The 19654-nt window shown below is 44.2% G+C and overlaps 2 protein-coding genes across 2 annotated transcripts in view; both read right to left on the reverse strand.

The window, feature by feature from the left end:
• Window positions 1–858: 858 nt before the first annotated feature.
• Window positions 859–12993, reverse strand: HERPUD1 (homocysteine inducible ER protein with ubiquitin like domain 1). Its single transcript, XM_007167568.2, has 8 exons — window positions 12340–12993; window positions 9238–9315; window positions 9076–9150; window positions 7220–7350; window positions 4985–5107; window positions 4103–4453; window positions 2650–2755; window positions 859–1623 (listed from the first exon to the last, which is right to left on the reverse strand). The coding sequence occupies exons 1-8, from the start codon at window positions 12991–12993 to the stop codon at window positions 1459–1461; spliced, it is 1683 nt and encodes a 560-aa protein (XP_007167630.2). The 3' UTR covers window positions 859–1458.
• Window positions 12994–13886: 893 nt separating this feature from the next.
• Window positions 13887–19654, reverse strand: part of SLC12A3 (solute carrier family 12 member 3) — a 59093-nt gene continuing 53325 nt past the window's right edge. Inside the window, exon 27 of the mRNA XM_057533442.1 lies at window positions 13887–14143. Coding sequence (XP_057389425.1) covers window positions 14113–14143 — 31 coding nt within the window. The 3' untranslated portion in view covers window positions 13887–14112. The remainder of the gene's footprint in view (window positions 14144–19654) is intronic.

The following is a 19654-nucleotide window of genomic DNA, read 5'->3' on the forward strand; positions in this document are numbered from 1 at the left end:
CTTCATGGCAGGAGGGAAGTCTCATCTCTGCACTCTTGCTTCTGCTGTGACCCTTCTCTCCAGGCTCCTCAGGCTTTTTCTGTCACCTACTTCCTCACTCGTAAAACTGTAAAACCTCCAGTCTCAAGTCACTTCTTCCTTCAAGCAAACATTGCCTTCATAACTCATCAATAATCACTGCCTCCTGACCGACTATTCCTCTGTTCTGGAGGTCTGGTGTTATTTGAAACTCTATGCCATTTCACTACTTACATAATTATCTTAGTTGGCTTTTTAAAGCACGACCATACATAAAACAGCTTTGTATCTACCCAGCATCTGGCTATGAATTGTTCAGTGAATGTTTATTTGATGTCAATGTGTCCAGTCACAATTCATTTAAATGATCACGACCATGACACAAGAAGCTGATTATACTTTGCCCAAAACAACACTCCCAGGCCTTTAGTATTCTACTTACAGCATCACTCGTGTTAAAAAGTACACAGCACTTTACTTTTCAGATTAGTCTCAAAAATAATACTTAAAAGAAGGATTAAAGTCCAAAAGTAAGCTAAGCATGACATGTGAGCAGGTGAAAGGTACTTAATGCCACTAACTTTAAATTGGGGGAATTTAACTCTGATGGGTTACAACATAAGCCAGTACTGTTTAAATCAGGAAATGGGGGGCAAACACAAGCATAATCTTAGTAAATTAAAACTTTCGTGGCCTTACCTTATCTTCTTCATCAGTACAAACAATCCTTTAATAAAAAGAAGCAAAATATTCAGGTTACTCAAAAATCAGCAACTCAGCTGTTGACCATCCAGAGATGATGGACACGGAGTAAACTGCTAAGATGACAGGAGTCTCTGCCAGGGTCATTCATAGTAAAACTTTATTGAACAGAAAACCCAGCAAAGGTTTTCACCTCTGCAAAGCTCCTCTTGGTTTAAAGTAAAGCACTGCATTTTAAAAAGCAATTATACATAAGTCTTTCCTAGAAAAGTCCTGCTAAAACATGTCTAGCAATTTCATTGATTATATAAAGTAGTACACTTAGTGTAATTTAAACATTCCAACAGGAATCAAATCGTACCAGCAGAACCATTTCTGCATCTATGACATCTATGTACACACACACATGCAGACACACACATCTGGAAAAGTTCCTCAGGCATAAACATGCGACACTAATGCCTTCTACTTACAATGTCTATTAAACTACAACAATATATATTAAAGCTCTTCAGAATAAAGACATAAGAAGCCTTAGGCATTTTTTGTTCATCAATTTGTATCATGGCTTCACGTCTTACTTTCTGCTTCTGCAGAATCACAAAAGCATATCATCCTCTTTGTTGATTCTTTTACTAATTCTGTGCCATCGCCACGTCCAGGTAAGGAAATCTAGCCGGAACCAGATGATCCAGTCCACGCCTGCCAAAGCCTCTAGCAGCCAGACAGCAAACACCATCAGTTTGCTATGGCTGGGGGGCCTTCCGGAAGAAGAGAGGCAAAGAAAGTCTTGAAGACGAGCCAGGCTGTGCTCATAAATGAAGGGCTGGTCTGCTCGTCATCCACTACGTCCCTGTCTGGAGGGAGGCGGTTGGGGTCTGCAATTTCAGGATCAGGGTCTTCCTACAGGTAATAAAATACAAGGAGAAGAGAGGACCGTGAGAAGCACCCAATAATGTCAGGAAAGGGCAGAGTGGCTCCCTGGCCCCTTGCCCCATAAGCCAAGCCAGGCAGGCAGGACCCTGGGGACGACATCCCCGGCTGGACGGAGCTCCTTCTCCAGCCTCCGTAGCACAACTGTGCTGGAACATTCTCATAGTTTTCAATATTCCTGGCAGCAAGTATCAGATCAAATGAAGTACTGTAACTAGATCTTCAACTATTATTAAACTAGTAATTAAGTTAGCCACTTCATTAAATGTGGATATTTTTCTAATTTTGGCAGTGTCCCGAGTTAAAAAAAAAAAAAGAAAACTGGAAACACAGGATTCTAAAAACAGATTCGAGGGTGACACTTTATATTAAAAAGACTATCCTTCAGGATTATGCATTAAACTGCCTTATAAAAATTCTATTTCTTTTTTTAAATATTTATTTATTTGGCAGTGATGGGTGTTAGTTGCAGCACGAGGGATCTTCGATCTTCGTTGCTGCGTGCGGGATATTTTAGTTGCGGCACGTGGGATCTAGTTCCCTGATGGGGGATAGAACCCGGGCCCCCTGTACTGGGAGCACAGAGTCTTAGCCACTGGACCACCAGGGAAGTCCCTAAAAATTCTATTTCTGTTATTTTCCAGGAAATCTATTCTGTGAGACAGGCTTATGTTCCTAATCCTTAATTAGAATAACTCTCCATTAGCAGTTTCCATGGTATAACATATCATTACTGAGAATGAACACTAAAAATAGTGAGTTTAAAAAAAACATTACTTATATATGCCAAAATGCAAATTACCACATGACAAAAATACCTGATGGATTTTATGACACAATGTTTTAAAAATAGCTAATGCTATAAGAATAAATTTGAAAAAAATCTTGAAATATTGAGCTTAATAAAATGGTACACCACAAGGTATCTAAAGATTAAGGACTCAAGAGCCCGGTGTTTCACACCAAGATCGCTGGGCTCCAGCAGAAACTCCATACCTGGAAGTTATTGTTGGGGTCCTGATTTGCAGCTTCCTGAGGAGGACCATCATTCGGGAAGTTCTGAACTGGCCTCTGTCGGAATGGAAACCACCCGACATGATGCCTTCAAAGGAAGCATATAAAGTCCATCTTAGTGAACATCAGAGTGACATGTACTCAAGAATTTAAGGGTCCTCTCAATGAGATGAGGTCCCCCTTGCTCCCCTCCTCTCATCAGAGCAGAACCTGATTAGAAGCTCGCAGCCAGGCCCATCTGCAGAGACATTCCACCACACCAGCTCCTAGACTTTCTCACTGGCCTGTCAGGTTCTTGACAGGCACTATGGAAACTAGGCTTTATTCATTATCATGTGCCCAGCAACATAAACAGCACCTGACACATAGTATGTGCTCAATAAATACTTCTTCATCTGACCTAAACCTTACACATGAAAACCTGAACAGAGGGGGAAGGGGAAATACACACACAGCTGTGACTATAATATACGTAATAACATACTAATAAGACCTAGATTTGGTCACCTACATATATGATTCTAGAGACTATAGAATTTAAAGAATTAACTATAAGTTGCATCTGAAAAATCCAATTAAACCCAAGTCTTGAAGCAAATATGACAAAATATAACAATGATTAATACTGGATATAAGTACTTAATGCATTATTCTAAATATTTCTTTTTTAAGATTTTGAAAAACTAAAATAAAAATCCATTTTCCTATGGAGGAAAAATTTCTTCTGTCAGTTTTTGCCACATACAAGGACATATCACTCTAGGCCAGGGTTTTTGAACTTTGGTACTGCTGACATACTGGGCTGGATATTTACTGTGGGGCTGCCCTGGGCACCACAGGATGTTTAACAGCTACCAACCAGATGCCAGCAGGACCACCCTCCTCTCTGTGACAGTCAAAAATGTCTCCAAACACCGCCAAACGTCTTGGGGGCGGGGGTAGAGGGCAGATGCAAAACTATCCTGGTTGAGAACCACTGCTCTAAGCCATGGATAAAGCCAAATGCCAGGTCTGTGATGGATCTCTGGCCCTTCAGGACTATGCCACAGCCATTGCCTGCCCTTCATCCTAGAAGGCAGCTGTAGCCTGATAAAAGATAAATATGTTCTTATTCAACACAAATACAATTTTCCTTTCCATGCCTCAGTATGGCTGTTTTATTGTAGTTCATAAGCCTGGCAGGTAACTTAACTAGAGGAAAAGAAGAGAATGTTGTTCCTGTATTAACAGAGAATTAATTGTGTTTTTGGCAATGCGCAACCAAGCCATCAATTCTTTCCATCGAAAATCCTAGAATGACGTACTACTTAAATACACCTCCTTAAATATTGACTGAGACTGCTCAAAAAAGAGGAAAATCTGTACTTGGTTTGGGTCACCACATAGTGTAATCTGTAGTAAAGGGAAAAAAGGGAAAGCGAAATCATCTGCTTACAGGTACATAACAACGGTGGCCCCCATGACCATGAGAAATCTGCTCAGGGAAGAGTAGAAGTAGAGGATACTAAGAAAGACGGAAAACGTAGCTGCTGAATAGGTCCAATCCAACCAATCTCGATTTATCTCATCATCTTCTTCCACAATAGGGCCACCCTGTGCATTCATCCGCAAGTTCTGATTGGCCCCAGGGTTAACCACCACTTGAGGAGCAGCATTCTGATTGGCAGGCTGGTTTTCAGCTGGAAACTGGTTGTGGATAGGGGCTGGAGCAGGTGCAGAGACCACAGGTATCTCTTGTGCACTTGGCGAGGGGACAAAAGCCCTTGATGCAGCAGTGGCTGCTAAGCTAAAATAAAAATGACAGAGGCAAATACTGTTGAGAGCAAGGCACCATGAAGACTGGTTCTCATAACCTCATTTACGCAGGGATCTTTTACTATTAAGCAGGCATATACAAACTTGATTTTTCTTTAACTTAGTGAAGAACTTCTTTACTAACAGTCATATCTATAAATGCCTTTTCTACTCCTAAGAGAAGCCGCTTGGTAAATTTCATCTAGAATTAAACATCAAGGCCACCATGAAAACATGGTGCAGTAGCAAATTAAAATTTTCATAAAATGTTAAAGATACCACAAATTGAAAAGAAAAAAAAAGGAAATAACATATTCTAAATAAAGTCATCAAACTATGGATCAGTCAGCCAACTACGCATCAATACACAGATTAGTAGTTACCATTTATCCTCTATCCCACCCACAGAGCAGGACTCTGACATACTCATCCCGCCCTCCCTAACTCTGTGGGTAACATGGATGGGAGTTCCCTCCATTTCTGGGAGCCCTGGCCACACCCAGTGTCGTGAGGAAAGACTCACTACTGCATGTAGTACTGCCGTGCGTATATCTGCTGGAACCAGGAGAGCTGCAGCCACCCATAGGTTGTGTAGCCAGAGAAACCAGGCCCCAGGCCTTGGAACGCTGGCTGGACAGCTTCAGGCCTATGAAAGATTTCAAAAAATGCTCTTTTGGAGTTGGTTTAGTATGAATAAGTGAAAATTAAGTTTAAATTACAATCAGGAATTCAAAACAAAGAGACAGAAGATTGAGCTTTATGACAGTTACATGTAGATTTCTGGGTGATGCACCTGTGTAATACAATCACAGAAAGTACTGACAAAGCCCCCCTCCCATGGTCTGGATCCCATGGGAAAACAAAAGCCCTCTGCCCAGCACTGGGGTCTCATGATGTCATCACCATGATGTAGAAACAAGCTGGACCTTTTCAGTCTAAGTGGATCCCCACCCTTATTTTAGACTTGCTGAGTCTCACTGAAGGTCTAAACCCCACTACTCATTCTTTAGGGAGCAGCTCTAAAAAGTCCCACCTCTCCCAAAGCCTTTTCTGCAGGAAATACTCCTTTCCTCCCAATACCCATTTCTGCCTCACCCCTAGATGTGAACTATACGGGAGCAGAGTTACGTGTGGCACCACCCATGCGTGCTTACTGACCACGTGTGCCCTGCAAGGCCGCCGGGCTGTTATCTCACGGGATCCCCAACAACCTTGGGGGGAGGGCGCTCTCCACCCTGCCATTTTACAGAGGGGAGCCCGAGTGCAGCTCAGGGAAGACAAAGGATCTGCACGAGGTCACTGAACCTGTAAGTAGTAGGGCTGGATTTGAGACCTGTTTGACACCAAACTCATGCTTCTATCATCCAGCGCAGCCTGGGGCAGGGTGTGTGTGGGAGTCATCTCTGGTTTTGTGAGCCCTAGACAGTGAACTCCTTTGGCATCACTTCACAAAATTCAAACTAACAGAACTGCAGAAAGATCAGGAGTTGTTATGTGGTCATCTCTGCTGGTCAATTCATATCCTTAAACAAAGTTATATGCACTGGATGTCCAATAAATATTTGTTGGATGAAATCAAGTTTTATTATGGTAAAATTCATAGTCAGATATGAGCCTCAATTCTCAAATCGTATAGTCAGAAAAAGGGAAGCAGTTTTAAGTGTTTCTATCCAATAATGAATTCAATTATCCACTTTATATGCTAGGTATGGAACTTAACCAAATTCCATACTCAGAGTATTTCTAAAGTTGTATTCTAATACAAATAGGTCTTGGTACGATACTGTTTTTGATCATTTAAAAAAGATACAGTACATGGAAATGAGAAAATAACAAAGTGCTTTTGTTACCTCTGATGATGATGACACTGCAGATACGCAAGATAACTGAAAGGTTTTTAGAGTTATATCCTGAACTATGTAGAACTGAACTGACATAATGTCTGGGAATTACTTTTAAATACTTCAGGAAAAAATGGGAAGCAGGAATAGATAAAGCAAGTATGGCAAAAATTGATCATTATATGGAGATTCATTATACAGTTCCCTCTACTTCCGTGTATATTTGAAAACCTCCATTAAGAAAAAAAACAACTCTTCATTCCTCAAACACCTGACTTTATCAACAATCAGATATTAAAAACTACTAGGAAACGGGGGACAGGGGACTCAGGGAGTAACAGAGTTTCAACTTGTAGTTAATAAACTGTTTTTTCCCAAAGGATCTTTCATAGTAAGGTGTTGCAAGAGCTGTGAAATCCGAACATCACAGCATTTAGTCGCTTCTGGCTTTTGCGCTAAAGAAAAGCTCTAATTGCTCCTTTTCTCCTAGCACCACCGACATGGTACTTGGCAGAGCATTTCTCAAACAATCCCTTCACCTTTTGTCACCCACTGTTATGACAGACAAAGCACAAAGCCACTCGGCAAAGCAGCTGCACAGTGCTTACAACAGCTGCTTTTCTGCACCAGCACTAATTCCCTATCATGAGGTCAGCGCAATGTGAAGCGCACCCACGTAGGAGGAGAAATGCCCAGATTTTCAGGACATGCATCTCCACTTTTTAGATCTTCCTAAAAGGCTATGTATTAAGAAAAGTTAAATACAGAAGAGATCTTTAAAGTGAAGCCCTTATAAAGCAAAATTTTGTCCATTTAAAAATTCTATGACTATATAGTATAAACACAGCTTATTCTTAAGTTGACGCAAATGATGCACATTCATGTTGTACAACCTGCTTCTTTATTACAATACTCACCTCGAGATATTCTCCCATCCAGAGGGAGAAGGGTTCCGAACAACCTCCCTTTGCCTTAAACCGGCACTTGAGGAATTCCCAGGAGACTGTCCCTGATTAAGACCAGCGGGCTGCTCTATGGATTCAGCAACCTAGATAAGTGCAACATGAACATGAGAACAAAAGGCCTGATGCAACGGTGTGAAATCAAGCTTGAAGGATTCTTTCTCTGTGAATGGCTTATGTCCCCAACCCTGACCTCTGAACTTGACAAAATCAAACAGATGCAATGTTACATAAAGAATATTCTAAAATTTGTTCAACACAGTATCAATACAGATACTAAAAAAAAATCCGTATTTTTTCCTAGAGTAGCTATGCTGTAGTTTCACTAAAATCTCCCAATGAAGTTATCATTGGTGAGAAAGCTTCCTGTTAATGCTCTATACATCTTATTTTTTTTCTATACATCTTATGGTGTTAAATTTACTAAGAAATTAAATTTGACCAATAAGATTTATAAACACAACCCAGCCAGCAACCTAAAGAATTTCTTACACTATACTCAGATGTTTCAGGATGTACAGCTGTAATGCAAATTTAGAGTGTATCACCACATTAGAATATTAATACTGTATATATATATATTTTTTTTTTAAGGTAATTTTTTTTTTCCACACACACACACTGTATTTCATTTTTACAAGAGATAAATAGTATACTGTATATATTTTTTAAAATAAATTTATTTATTTATTTATTTTTAATTTTGGCTGCATTGGGTCTTTATTGTTGCGTGTGGGCTTTCTCTAGTTGAGGAAAGCAGGGGCTGCTCTTCTTTGCAGTGTGCGGGCTTCTCATTGTCGTGGCTACTCTTGTTGCGGAGCACTGGCTCTAGATGGGAGGGCTTCAGTAGTTGTGGCTCTCGGGTTCTAGAGCACAGGCTCAGTAGTTGTGGCACGGGGGCTTAGTTGCTCCACGGTATGTGGGATCTTCCCGGACCAGGGATTGAACCCGTGTCCCCTGCATTGGCAGGTGGATTCTTAACCACTGTGCCACCAGGGAAGTCCCTTAATACCGTATATTTGAACTAACACTGTGAAATGAAAAGTGAGGGATTTTGACCATCTAACATAAGCAAGTCTTTAGAGATCACTTGATAAAGACTGAGGCCTTTTCCTATCCAAACAAATAATCACAATGAAAATTTCCAAAGTAAACATAGTCATGTTTTACTCTTTATAAAAATCAGGGACTTCCCTGGTGGCGCAGTGGTTGGGAGTCCGCCTGCCAATGCAGGGGACACGGGTTCGAGCCCTGGTCCGAGAGGATCCCGCATGCCGCGGAGCGGCTGGGCCCGCATGCCACAACTACTGAGCCTGCGCTCTGGAGCCTGCGAGCCACAACTACTGAGGCCTGCGCACCACAACGAAGAGTAGCCTCTGCTCACTGCCGCTGGAGAGCGCCCGCACGCAGCAATGAAGACCCAACGCAGCCAAAAATAATGAATAATAAATAAAATAAATTAATTAAAAAAAAAATCAATGGTTCCTTAGAAGAAATTTATTATGTGCTAAATTCAGGACTGCCTTGCTAGTTCGGTGATCTGGATACACAGCCACTATAGATCAAATCAAATCCCAGAAAAGTGTGTACTGCAGAACTCCACTTTTCCACTACAACACTAACGGAAGTCTACTACTATTATAGTAAACGCTCACTTGTATTGATAACACTTTCTTATTCCTGATTCTCAGTGCGGAAGAGACAAAATATTATATGATAAAAAGACTTAAGAGTTTTATCTAACTTCCTTTATTTCGACCTTGAGAGTCTGAATGACACGAATTGTTATCATCATGAAAAAGCAGACATACCTTTGTGCTGGCTTCTGGCATTTTGGAAGGACTCTTCACACTGCACACCAGATGCAAAACATGCCGGTTTTCCAGCTGAAAGTAATAAGGAGGTACTTTAGGACCTGAATTCAACCTTATTAGTGCTCAAAAACATTCAAAAGTTAATATATTTAGTGATACCTTTGGAAGCAAGTCCCTGAGACACTGGTGATCCAACAACAGCTTCCCAGAATAAATTAACCTCTGGTCCTCTGGACGCTTATGGAAAGAAAGAGCAGCACAGGTCAGCACTTAGCCCCCTCAAGTTCCCAAACATGGAAGAAACTGTTTTATACAAATAATTTAAACGTGTGTGTTTTTCCCAGCATCACAGGAAAACATTTTTCCGAAGGCCCCATATACAAAACTTTTACTTAGGAAGTACTTAACTTTAAACTGATCTCTAACATGCAAACAAATTTAGGATGGCAAACTACCTCCAGTCCACAAAACCTATGGCAAGCTACCTGACTTCTTAACTCCCAGGGAAATTGCTTTCTGCCACAAAAAGCACAAATATGGGGCTCCTACAGCAACGAACTTCAAAACTCAAAGTTTGGTCTCAGAGAAAACTCAAAGTCAGCCTTCCCTAAAACCACCTAGCACTGTCTCAAGATAACATGAAGCAATTCTAAACTTAAGCCCTCAAAGAGACTTTTCCCAACATACAAATGCAGCTAAAGAGGAGATGGTGTGTGGTAAAATTCCACACCACAACCCTATGAGATATTTAGTATGCCTATTGTAAGGGGGAAAATCTAAAATTCACTTGTCCAAGGTCACCTGCTGCTAAAGAGTCAAGATTCCAAACACTCTACTCCATTCCAGTGATTTTAAAACCACAGTCGTGCCACACACTTTTATACAAATCTCACTTTTAAAATCCATTTTTAATTCCCTTAAAAACTGGACTTAAGGGACTTCCCTGGTGGTACAGTGGTTCAGAATCCGCCTGCCAATGCAGGGGACACGGGTTCGAGCCCTGGTCCGGGAAGATCCCACATGCCGCGGAGCAGCTAAGCCTGTGCGCCACAACTACTGAAGCCCGTGTGCCTAGAGCCTGTGCTCCGCAACAAGAGAAGCCACCACAATGAGAAGCCCGCGCACCGCAATGAAGAGTAGGCCCCGCTCGCCGCAACTAGAGAAAGCCTGCGCACAGCAACAAAGACCCAACGCAGCCAAACATAAATAAATAAAATTTAAAACTGGACTTAAATAATGGCTTCAAGTGATATATACCAAAGTCAGTACACCAGAGCTCACCAGCAACTTCTCAATCTACTCTTGCCAAAATAACCAATTATGCAAAATTTGGAATAAAGCTGCTCCTGCCAAGTAGCCCAAGATTATAAAGCAAGCTGTTTAAAACAAACAAAAAAATAACCGTACCTATTTATCTGCATAAATCAGGATTTTTGTTTTTTGGACACTGGGCAACTATAACAAACTGCAGAAATATATTGGATGCTGTGTTCATCATTGTTCTCACTGATTGAACTTCATATGTAAATGCTATAAACCTGGACTTGTAAATGTTACTGTATAGGTGAGGTCCTGCATTATATTAAAAAGAGTTTCACACTAGAAAAAGTTTGAAAACCACAGGTGCCCGTGATTTGAGGCCTGTTAAAGGCCTGAACTGACACTCTGCGTCTTTATCCAGAAGGCTGATTTAAAAAATATATATTAAGCAAACAACTATTATAAAGTAAGGCTTCTCACATTAGAAAGCAAATGACGAATGTGCTCCAGCCAAAATTTTTAAACACAAATATACAGACCTGAGAGACCTTTTATTTACAACTTTGGGTCCTCGGACTTAATAGGAGTGATGTTCCTCACCCAAGGAAGCCCTAAAGGAAAGCCCTCCTCCAAAACACCGCCTTTTACCAAATGACGCAACTAGAGGCTACACCTGCTTCGCCAATTTGTGTACCTAATAGCCATTCTCGCAGCAGCACTGCCACCTGTTTCTTGGGAGCAGCTATGGTGAAATTGCAAATAGTGCCAAGGCGAATGCTAGAGGAATGGGAGCTTATTAAATAAATAAGCACATTTCAAAAGAACGACTCAGGAGGGAAACTCACTTCCACGTTCTTGACAATATGGAACAAAAACAACCTGACCCATAAGCTACACCCTGACACGTTGCAACACTTCAGATAAGAAAGAACAATTTCACAATCTTGTCCTGCCCTGATGCCCTCTCCTGTTTGATGGAGAATTACAGTTGTGGGCAGTAAAGAACACTGTTGACACTTACATAATATTAGAGTAGAAAGTAAATACAGGAAGGTCCAGCTCATAGCCTCCGTCACGTGCTGGGGAGGGAGGGTGGCCCTAAGGGTGATGCTGACAGATGTGTCAACCAAAACAAAGCGAGGAAGTCTCTGCCAATTGAGGGACCAGAGTCTTAAAACCCAGACTCCAGGAGATTCCTTCCACCTATTTTCCTTCTAAATCACTTTTTACCGGAAAGCGCACTGGGCTCCTCCCTGGGACTAAGCACAGGCTGTGGAGTCCAGCTCACAGGGAGGGGACCAGGGCAGAAGGCGGACTGGGAGGGGAAGCGCCACGTCCTGTTCCCGGGTGTGGGGCCTGAAGCACACGCCGCCCGGGCGCTCACCGTGCTTCTCCAGCCACTGGCCGGGCTTGGCCCCTGCCCTCACCTCTCTGCAATGAGAGGCTACATTCAGAAAACTCGTTTCTCAGCACTTCTGTTTCCTTATTCCTACCCATCGGATGCAATCCTAACGAGGAACACCTAGTCACTCCGCCGTTTTGGGGAAATTGAGGCTTGGAGAGTGAAATGACTCACTCAAGGTCAAACTGCTGTTTCAGCGGCTTGGCTAAGGCTGGAAGCCAGATCTAGGGGGCTGGGAAGGGGTCTGAAGAGGTATGGCAGGAGTGCGACAGCCGTTAGAGTTTGGGGACCTAGGACGCGAGGTGACAGGGGAAGGCGGCCCGTCAGGAAGGCGGGACGATGGCGGCCTAGAACGAGGAAGTGACAGCCACTGGACCACGTCAGAGGGCGCCTACGGCGGCAGGGCAGAAAGAGGGAGACCACAGGCCTGGGAGAGGGGACCTGGGGAGCACCAGCCGTCAGGGGAAGGCCGGCGAAGCGAGAAGTTACAGGGAAAGGGGAGGAGGACGTGGCATCCCAAGGGGGACGCGAGGAGGGCTGCGAGGATGACAGCCGGGGTTAGGGGAGTGCTGGCAGCTGGAGCCGGGGGCTCCTCTCACCGGGCGCTCGGGGTAGACGCGGCTCAGATGGGCCTTGAGGCGGCTCACGCTCCAGCTGCGGTCGCCGCTCAGCTCCAAGTCGCGGTGGCGCTGGTTGGGGCTCTTCACCAGGAGCGTGACGGGCTCGGGCTCCATGTCGACGGCGCCGTGGGCTCGGCGGCGCTCCCAGACTCCAGGCAGGAAGTGTCGCTGCCAACCCGAACCCCCACAAAAACGCTTCGCCTCCCTGGCTCGCGCGCGCGCCCGTCTCGGGCACCTTTTATAGGCACCCCGCGCCCGGACTCTGCGGACAGAACCCTCTGTGGCTGCCACCCATTGGCTGGGGCGGAGAGCACTGCCCCAACGTGGCCCAATCGGCGCCCGGCTCCGTGGGCGGAAGGGCGGGCGGAGCACGTGGGCGCAGACTGATGCAACCCGCCGCCGTGGCGTCACCGTCAGTCGCGGCTGCGGCCTGGGTGCCTGAGTCTGGTGGCCGTGCTGGGGTTCGCGCGGCCCACGCGGGGCCCCTCGGCCCTGAGACACTGGCTTGCTCCCTGGCTCGGGTTGCTCACGGCACTTTAGGGAGGGCCGACCCTGCCGACTCTCCGGTTTGGCAGCCTCTGCAAATTGTTTCCTCACAAAGCAGCAGCTCCGCCCTTTTGACACCAGCCCCATTTCCCCTTTTCCTTCCCCGGGTGGCCCGGGACGTCAGGCCCTCCAGGGGAGGTCTCCCCACCCCCACCCCGGCCTCAGCTCAAAGAACTGCTGGGGGAGCCCCGCTTGCGAGCCCACATGGAAGGGCGCCCCCGATGCGCCTTAGAAGGGCCAGGAAGAAGGGAGATTCTTCCTGGGGTTCAGGATGCAGGAATCCGAGCCAATGTTGCCACTTCATCTGTGACCTCAGACTTGAACGTTATACCGCCAACTGTGGGACGTAATCCTAATGAGTGGCAAGCAGGCCACAGTTCAGCTTAGGCTGGGAGACGCTCGAAAAAGGCCTCATTTTATAGGATACTAACACATACTTCCTTGAAATTGGGGCTGAGACACGGAAGGCAGGTTTCTTGGTTTTCCTAAAATGTGACCACGGAGGCCTGGCTGATGTAGACACTCCCTCCCTCTGTAGGAAAAAAGGTCTTGAAAAACAAAACTGATATTGTGCTGGCTCCTCCTTGTTCTAATCCTGTTGGGACATCTGTTTTGCCAGGTGTGTCAGGACATTGGCAGTTGTACATACAATGTAAAACACTATGTAAATAGTTTCCAAAGTGGGGCAAATTTAAGGAGGGTAACAGGAGGACCCTGGTCTGGTTGGTGGGTGTAGTACCACAGACTGGGTGGCTTAAAGGACAGAAATGTATTGTCTCACAGCTCTAGAGGCTGGAAATCTGAGATTGGTGCCAAAATATTGGCTCCCTGTACACCGATGCCAAAATGAGATACAGAGACAGAGTTTTGGAGGAGAAAGAAAGGGTGGCTTTATTCTTTGTCAGACAAAGAGGGAACACAGCAGGCCAGCACCTCAAGAACTGGGCCCCCCTCCCTGGGGAATAGGGAGAGGTCTCATATTCGGAGCTTGTGGTCAGGGGTATTCAATAAGGATCAAGGCGGTAATAGTCTTACATTCTTCTTTCTTCTGCAGAGTTTCAGAAGGGTGGGGGTGCTGACAAGATTAGGGTGTGTGCAGGGTCTCCTAATCTTGAGGAGCTTCTCTAGTCCCTTTAATCTTGCCTCAGGTGGCTTCGTGGCTGCTCCCCCCTTGATTAGCAACTGTTCGAATCTGCCCTTTGGAACTCAGGGAAGACCATGGAGGCTGGAGTCTTGCCTACAAGAAATGGGGGACAAAAAGGCCTCTGTGTCCGGGAGCCCCACAGGGCCCCGCTTGGTTTCAAGATCAAGGTGTCAGGCATGGTTGGTTCCTTCTGAGGGCTATGAGGGAGAATCTGTTCCATGCTGGCAATCTTTGGCATTCCTTGGTGTGTAGCTGCATCACCCCCATCTCTGCCTTCATGGTCACAGTGTGTTCCCCCTGTGTGCGTGCCTTCACATCATTTTCTCTATGCACGCCTGTCTTTGTGTCCCAATTCCCCCCCCCCTTTTTTTATAAGGACACCAGTCATATTGGATTAGGGTTTTACCCTAATGACCTCATCTTAACTTGATCATCTGCAAAGACCCCATTTCCAAATACTGTCACGTACACAGGTACTGGGGGTTTAAGAATTCATCTTTTTGGAGGACACAGTTCAATCCATAACAATCAGCCTTAATATAACACAGAACACGGATGGTTTCCTTTTCAGCAGTCTTTGTACTAGAGGTGAAGCGCTTTGGAGATAATTGTCCCCATGCTCAGCTTTCTGTGATTGGTTTTTGTCGGCTGAGAAGGCCTCAGTCCCTTTTCATCCGGGCTGGCTTCATGGGTGTGGCACCTCTGGGGCCCTACTCTTTGTATAATGCTCTTCTGAAAATTCTTAATAAATTTTCAACAAGAAGTCCTGCATTTTCATTTTTCACCAGGTCTCACAAATTATGTAGCTGGTCCTGTTTTTCATACATCAGGATGGAAGAAATGACTGATTACAATCTGGTAGTCTTCCAACTAGCTAGAAGCTAACCAGTGGAGCCAGGCCAGATAAAACAAGCAGAAGCCTTAGAGCAGGCAGCCAGGCAGGAGATAACAGCTTCACTGGGTAATTAAGGAGGCCACATGACATGGTTTCCTGTAGCCTGCTGTGACAAGCGTCAGGTCCCCTTAAAACAGCACATCCATTTTCACTCAGTAGTAAGAAGGTAAAGGGGTGTGCTTTTCCCTAGGGAAAAGGCAATCCAATTTCTGTGATTCCCTCTTATCTCTCAACGAGACAGCTCCTTGTAAAGGACTTTTGTGATTCTGCCTATAGTACAGAATTGTTCCTCGTATGCATGGGGGATTGGGTCCAGGACTCCCCCCGCCACCCCCTCCCCCATAGAAAAATCCTTGGATGCGCAAGTCCCTTCTATAAAATGGCATAGTATTTGCATATAACCAATGCAACATCCTCCCATATACTTTTTTTTTTTTTAACTTTTTGGCCGCGCTGCACAGCATGTGTGATCCTAGCTCCCTGACCAGGGATTGAACCCGCAACCCCCTGCAGTGGAAGCGTGGAGTCTTTCTTAACCACTGGACGGCCAGGGAAGTCCCATTCTCCCATCTACTTTAAATCATCTCTAGATTACTTATAATACTAAATACAATGTAAATGTTATGTAAATAATTGTAAATACAATGTAAACACTATGTAAAGTTTCCAGAGTGGGGCAAATTTAAGTTTTGCTTTTTGGAACTTTTTGGAATTTTTTTCTTCAGAATATTTTCCATTGTGGTTGGTTGAACACGTGGATGTGGAACCCATGGATATAGAGGGCCAACCATATTTATAAAAACATTAAACTCAGGTCAGCATGCCAGGAATAGAGAGGTAAACACGGAGTGACCCTGTTCTCAGTGATCTTACAAATACAGCGAGCATGATAAGACAGTCAAAAACAGAAATAAAAGACAACCCAAAAGTCTCATACATTTCTGAAGGGCTTATGATTACATTGAGGAATTACACAGAGGCAGGAGAGGGGGAGACAGAGAAAACTGGATGGAAGAGGTGGAATTTGAGCTGAACTGTGAAGGATGAGTAGGATTTGAATGAAAATAATAATGGCAGCAATTATTGATAAGCCCAACAGGGGACCTGTATACACAATTTGTATGGGCAAGTATAGTTCAGTGGTTTAACTGATGGGCCCAGAGCCAGAGTGCCTGTTTCTAAGCCAACTTGTGTCACTTATGAGCTTGACCTTAGGCAAGTTACTCAAACTCTCTGTACCTAATTGTCCTCATCTGTAAAATAGGAAGAATAATCGTGTCTATTTCACGGGGTTGTTGTGATATTTAAATGATATAGCATTGTTAAAGGTCTTGGGGAAGAGCCAGACACTTAGCAAGTGCTCAATTAATATTAGCCATTAATATTTAGGAAACTGCAAGGAGTCCAGTCCACAGGTTCCCAAGCCTGGCGGTGAAACAGAATCACCTGAGGAACTCTTTTTCTTTTTTTTTAAAGTGAAGTCTTACAACACCAAGTATTGACAAAGATATGGAGCAATGAGGACTCTCATACTTGGCTGGTAGGAGTATAAAATTGTACAACCACTGTGGAAATCAGTCTGGCAGTTTTCATAAAGTTAAACATACACCTAACTTACAACCCAGCTATTACACTCACAGGGATTTACCCAAAAGAAATTAAAGACTTGCACAAGAATGTTGATGGAAGCTTTATCCATAGCATCAAGCACTGGGAACAGTCGAGGTGTCCAGCATCAGGAGACCAGATAAACACTACTGTATATCCATACAATGGAATGCTACTCAGTAATAAAAAGAAATGAACTACCATACATGTAGCAACATGGATGAATCTCAAAACCGTGCTGAGTGAAAGAACCAGACAAAAGGAGTACCTATTAAATGCTTCCATTCATATGAAACTCTAGAATAAGCAAAATGAACCTATGGTGACAGAGAACAGATGCATGGTTGCCTGGGGATGGGGTGGCAGAGATTGACTTGGAAGGGGCTGTGCTGAAGTCGGCTGGTGCTGGTTTTCAAGAACCGAATGTGAGCTTGTCTTCCTGACTCTGCTTTCAGTGTCATCACACTGACAGCCTGAAATTGGCCATGGTAGGAATATTCACACCACAGAGATCAGGAAACGCAATAAAGCAGAGCCTTTTTCCCCCGGGGAAGCAGTTGTTCACCTCTACTAATACACCACTGTGTATTAAGGAAATTTCTAGGGTGGTGAAAAGTTCTGTCTTGGTAGGGTGTGGGGTAGGCAGGCACAGACATTTTTCAAAATGGATCTAGCTGTATACTTAAGATATGTGCATTTCACTGCATGGACATTATGCCCACAACTAAACATGTAAAAACAATAGGATGGGTATCTGGTCCCATGTCAGGCCTACCAAATGGGACCTGAGGCATCTAAGTCGGTACTGATTCAAGGGCCAGCTTTGGAAACCACTGGTCAAGTGTGGCAGTAAGGACAGAGTTTATTTTAAAATACTAATAATGATGATGTCTGGACTTCTCTGGCAGTCCAGTGGTTAGGACTCCGAGCTCCCAGTGCAGGGGACGTGGGTTCAATCTCTGGTCGGGGAACTAAGATCCTGCATGCCATGCCGAGCAGCCAAAAATAAATAAGTAAATAAATAAAATAAAGTAAAATTAAAAAAAAAAATAATGATGATGTCAGCGAGAGGTAAGACTGGAAAGAATTCTTGGGACCAGTTCAGGGAAGACTTTGCGTGCTCACCCTTGAGAGTTGGCTTTATTTTGTGGGCAATAAGGTTTTTGAGTAGTAGAAGGACATGATCAGAATCAGTATGGATCTTCGTCATTACGAAGGCTGGGTTCGAGGAGGAGAGACTTGGGGCCACGAGACCCGAGTGGTTCATTCAAGAGAAAATGTAGATCAGTGCTAGGATTGAGCAAAAAAGGAAATGTAAAAAAAAAATTGGAAAAAGAAAAAGACATCGCAGAAATAAAGCAGGAGGGAAAGAGGCCTGGGAACAAAGATGGGTTCAGGAACAGAGCTAATGGCTAACATGGGGGAGTGCTTACCATGTGCCAGACACACAACTTCAAGAAACTTGCATTTAATCCTCACAGCAACCTTTGAAGTAGGATGCTTTTATTATTGCCGTCTCACAGCTGGGGAAACTGAGGCACGGGGAGTTTAAGTAACTCGGCTACAGAGCTAGTAACTCTATGAAATTTTTATTTTTTAATTAACTGGTACTGAGGTATAATTTACATATAGTAAAATACATGGATCTTAAATGTACAGTTCAAAGAGTTTGGGTAGGTGTATTCACCTCTGTGAATTCCTATCATTCCAGATACATTCCTATCATTCTAGAGAGTTCCCTAGTGCCCCTTCCCAGCCAACCTGCTCGCCTCCCCACCAATCCTGGTCCCAGACATTACTGGTCTGCTTTCTGTCTCTCCAGTTTGGTCAGGCCTGTTCTAGAAGTTCATATAAGTGAAATCATACAACATACATTCCTTTGTGCCTCTCAAGAATAGAAAGTCAAGCGGCTCAGGGAAAGAAAGATAGTGAGTTCAAGGAAAATCCAAACTCTTTTTTTTTTTTTCCTTTTTTGGCCGCGCCATGCGACATGTAGGATCTTTATTTCCCCCACCAGGGATAGAACCCATGCCCTCTGCAGTGGAAGCGCAGAGTCTTAATCCCTGGACAGCCAGGGAAGTCTCGGAAAATCCATATTCTTAAGTGAGATTTCTGGAAATGTGGAAATGAAAGACTATGGAAATTTAAAAACTTGATGGTTAGAAGCACCTCTGTGGTGCTATGTCTCTGCTGTGACCTAATTCATCTTTAAATTCTGAGGGGGGAGAGGGAAGGAGCTGAGACCTGTTTTATTTTATACTCAGGCTGTGAGGGTCTAGAAGCCTTTGCGGAACCTGAGCAGGCAAAAGGTCACTGACAGTGCATGCGCTTTATTTCAAACAATCTGGTGTCTTAGGCCCTGCTGAACTTCTGTACTTTGTTCCTGGAATTCTTGTTTTTACTTGGTTTCTAGAGATTCTCCCAAATAATTCAAGCTCCAACCAGAAACCTTGCCTTTTATGGTCATTTCTGAAATCCTAATTTGGCCACACACACGAGCCATCTTCTTTAGGCCAGGAAATGGACATCCTGTTCTGTACTCATGAAATCCATCCCATGGTGACCCATGCCCACGCTAAGCCGGAAGCAGCTTTCTTTCCTCACCAGAAGCAGCGCCCACAGTAAGTCCTCCCAAACAATGTAGTCAGTGATCGGGAAGTGTTTTTGTTCGATAAAGGAAGGAGGTATCTTGGACTGGGATGCCCAGACTTCGAGTGTGACACCCACTTCCCTGTTACTTTCTGATATCTGTTTCTTAAAAGTGCATGTTACATACATTTGTATAATCAAAGAGAATGAAAACTGATTTGGCTTTGGGAACCCCAAGTATCTCTTGAATGGGAGACACTGAGGGGTCTGGCCAGTCAAGACTGACCACTGGGGGCAACAGTTGGCCTGGTAGTTAACTGCATGGTGCACTTCTTTTTTTAAAATAATTTTTTAAAATAGATTTATTTATTTTTGGCTGCGTTGGGTCTTCGTTGCTGCTCGCAGGCTCTCTCTTGTTGCGGCAAGCGGGGGCTACTCTTTGTTGCAGTGCACGTGCTTCTCATTGCGGTGGCTTCTCTTGTTGCGGAGCACGGGCTCTAGGCGCGTGGGCT

The sequence above is a fragment of the Balaenoptera acutorostrata genome, chromosome 19, assembly GCF_949987535.1.
Source record: "Balaenoptera acutorostrata chromosome 19, mBalAcu1.1, whole genome shotgun sequence".
NCBI lineage: Eukaryota > Metazoa > Chordata > Mammalia > Artiodactyla > Balaenopteridae > Balaenoptera > Balaenoptera acutorostrata.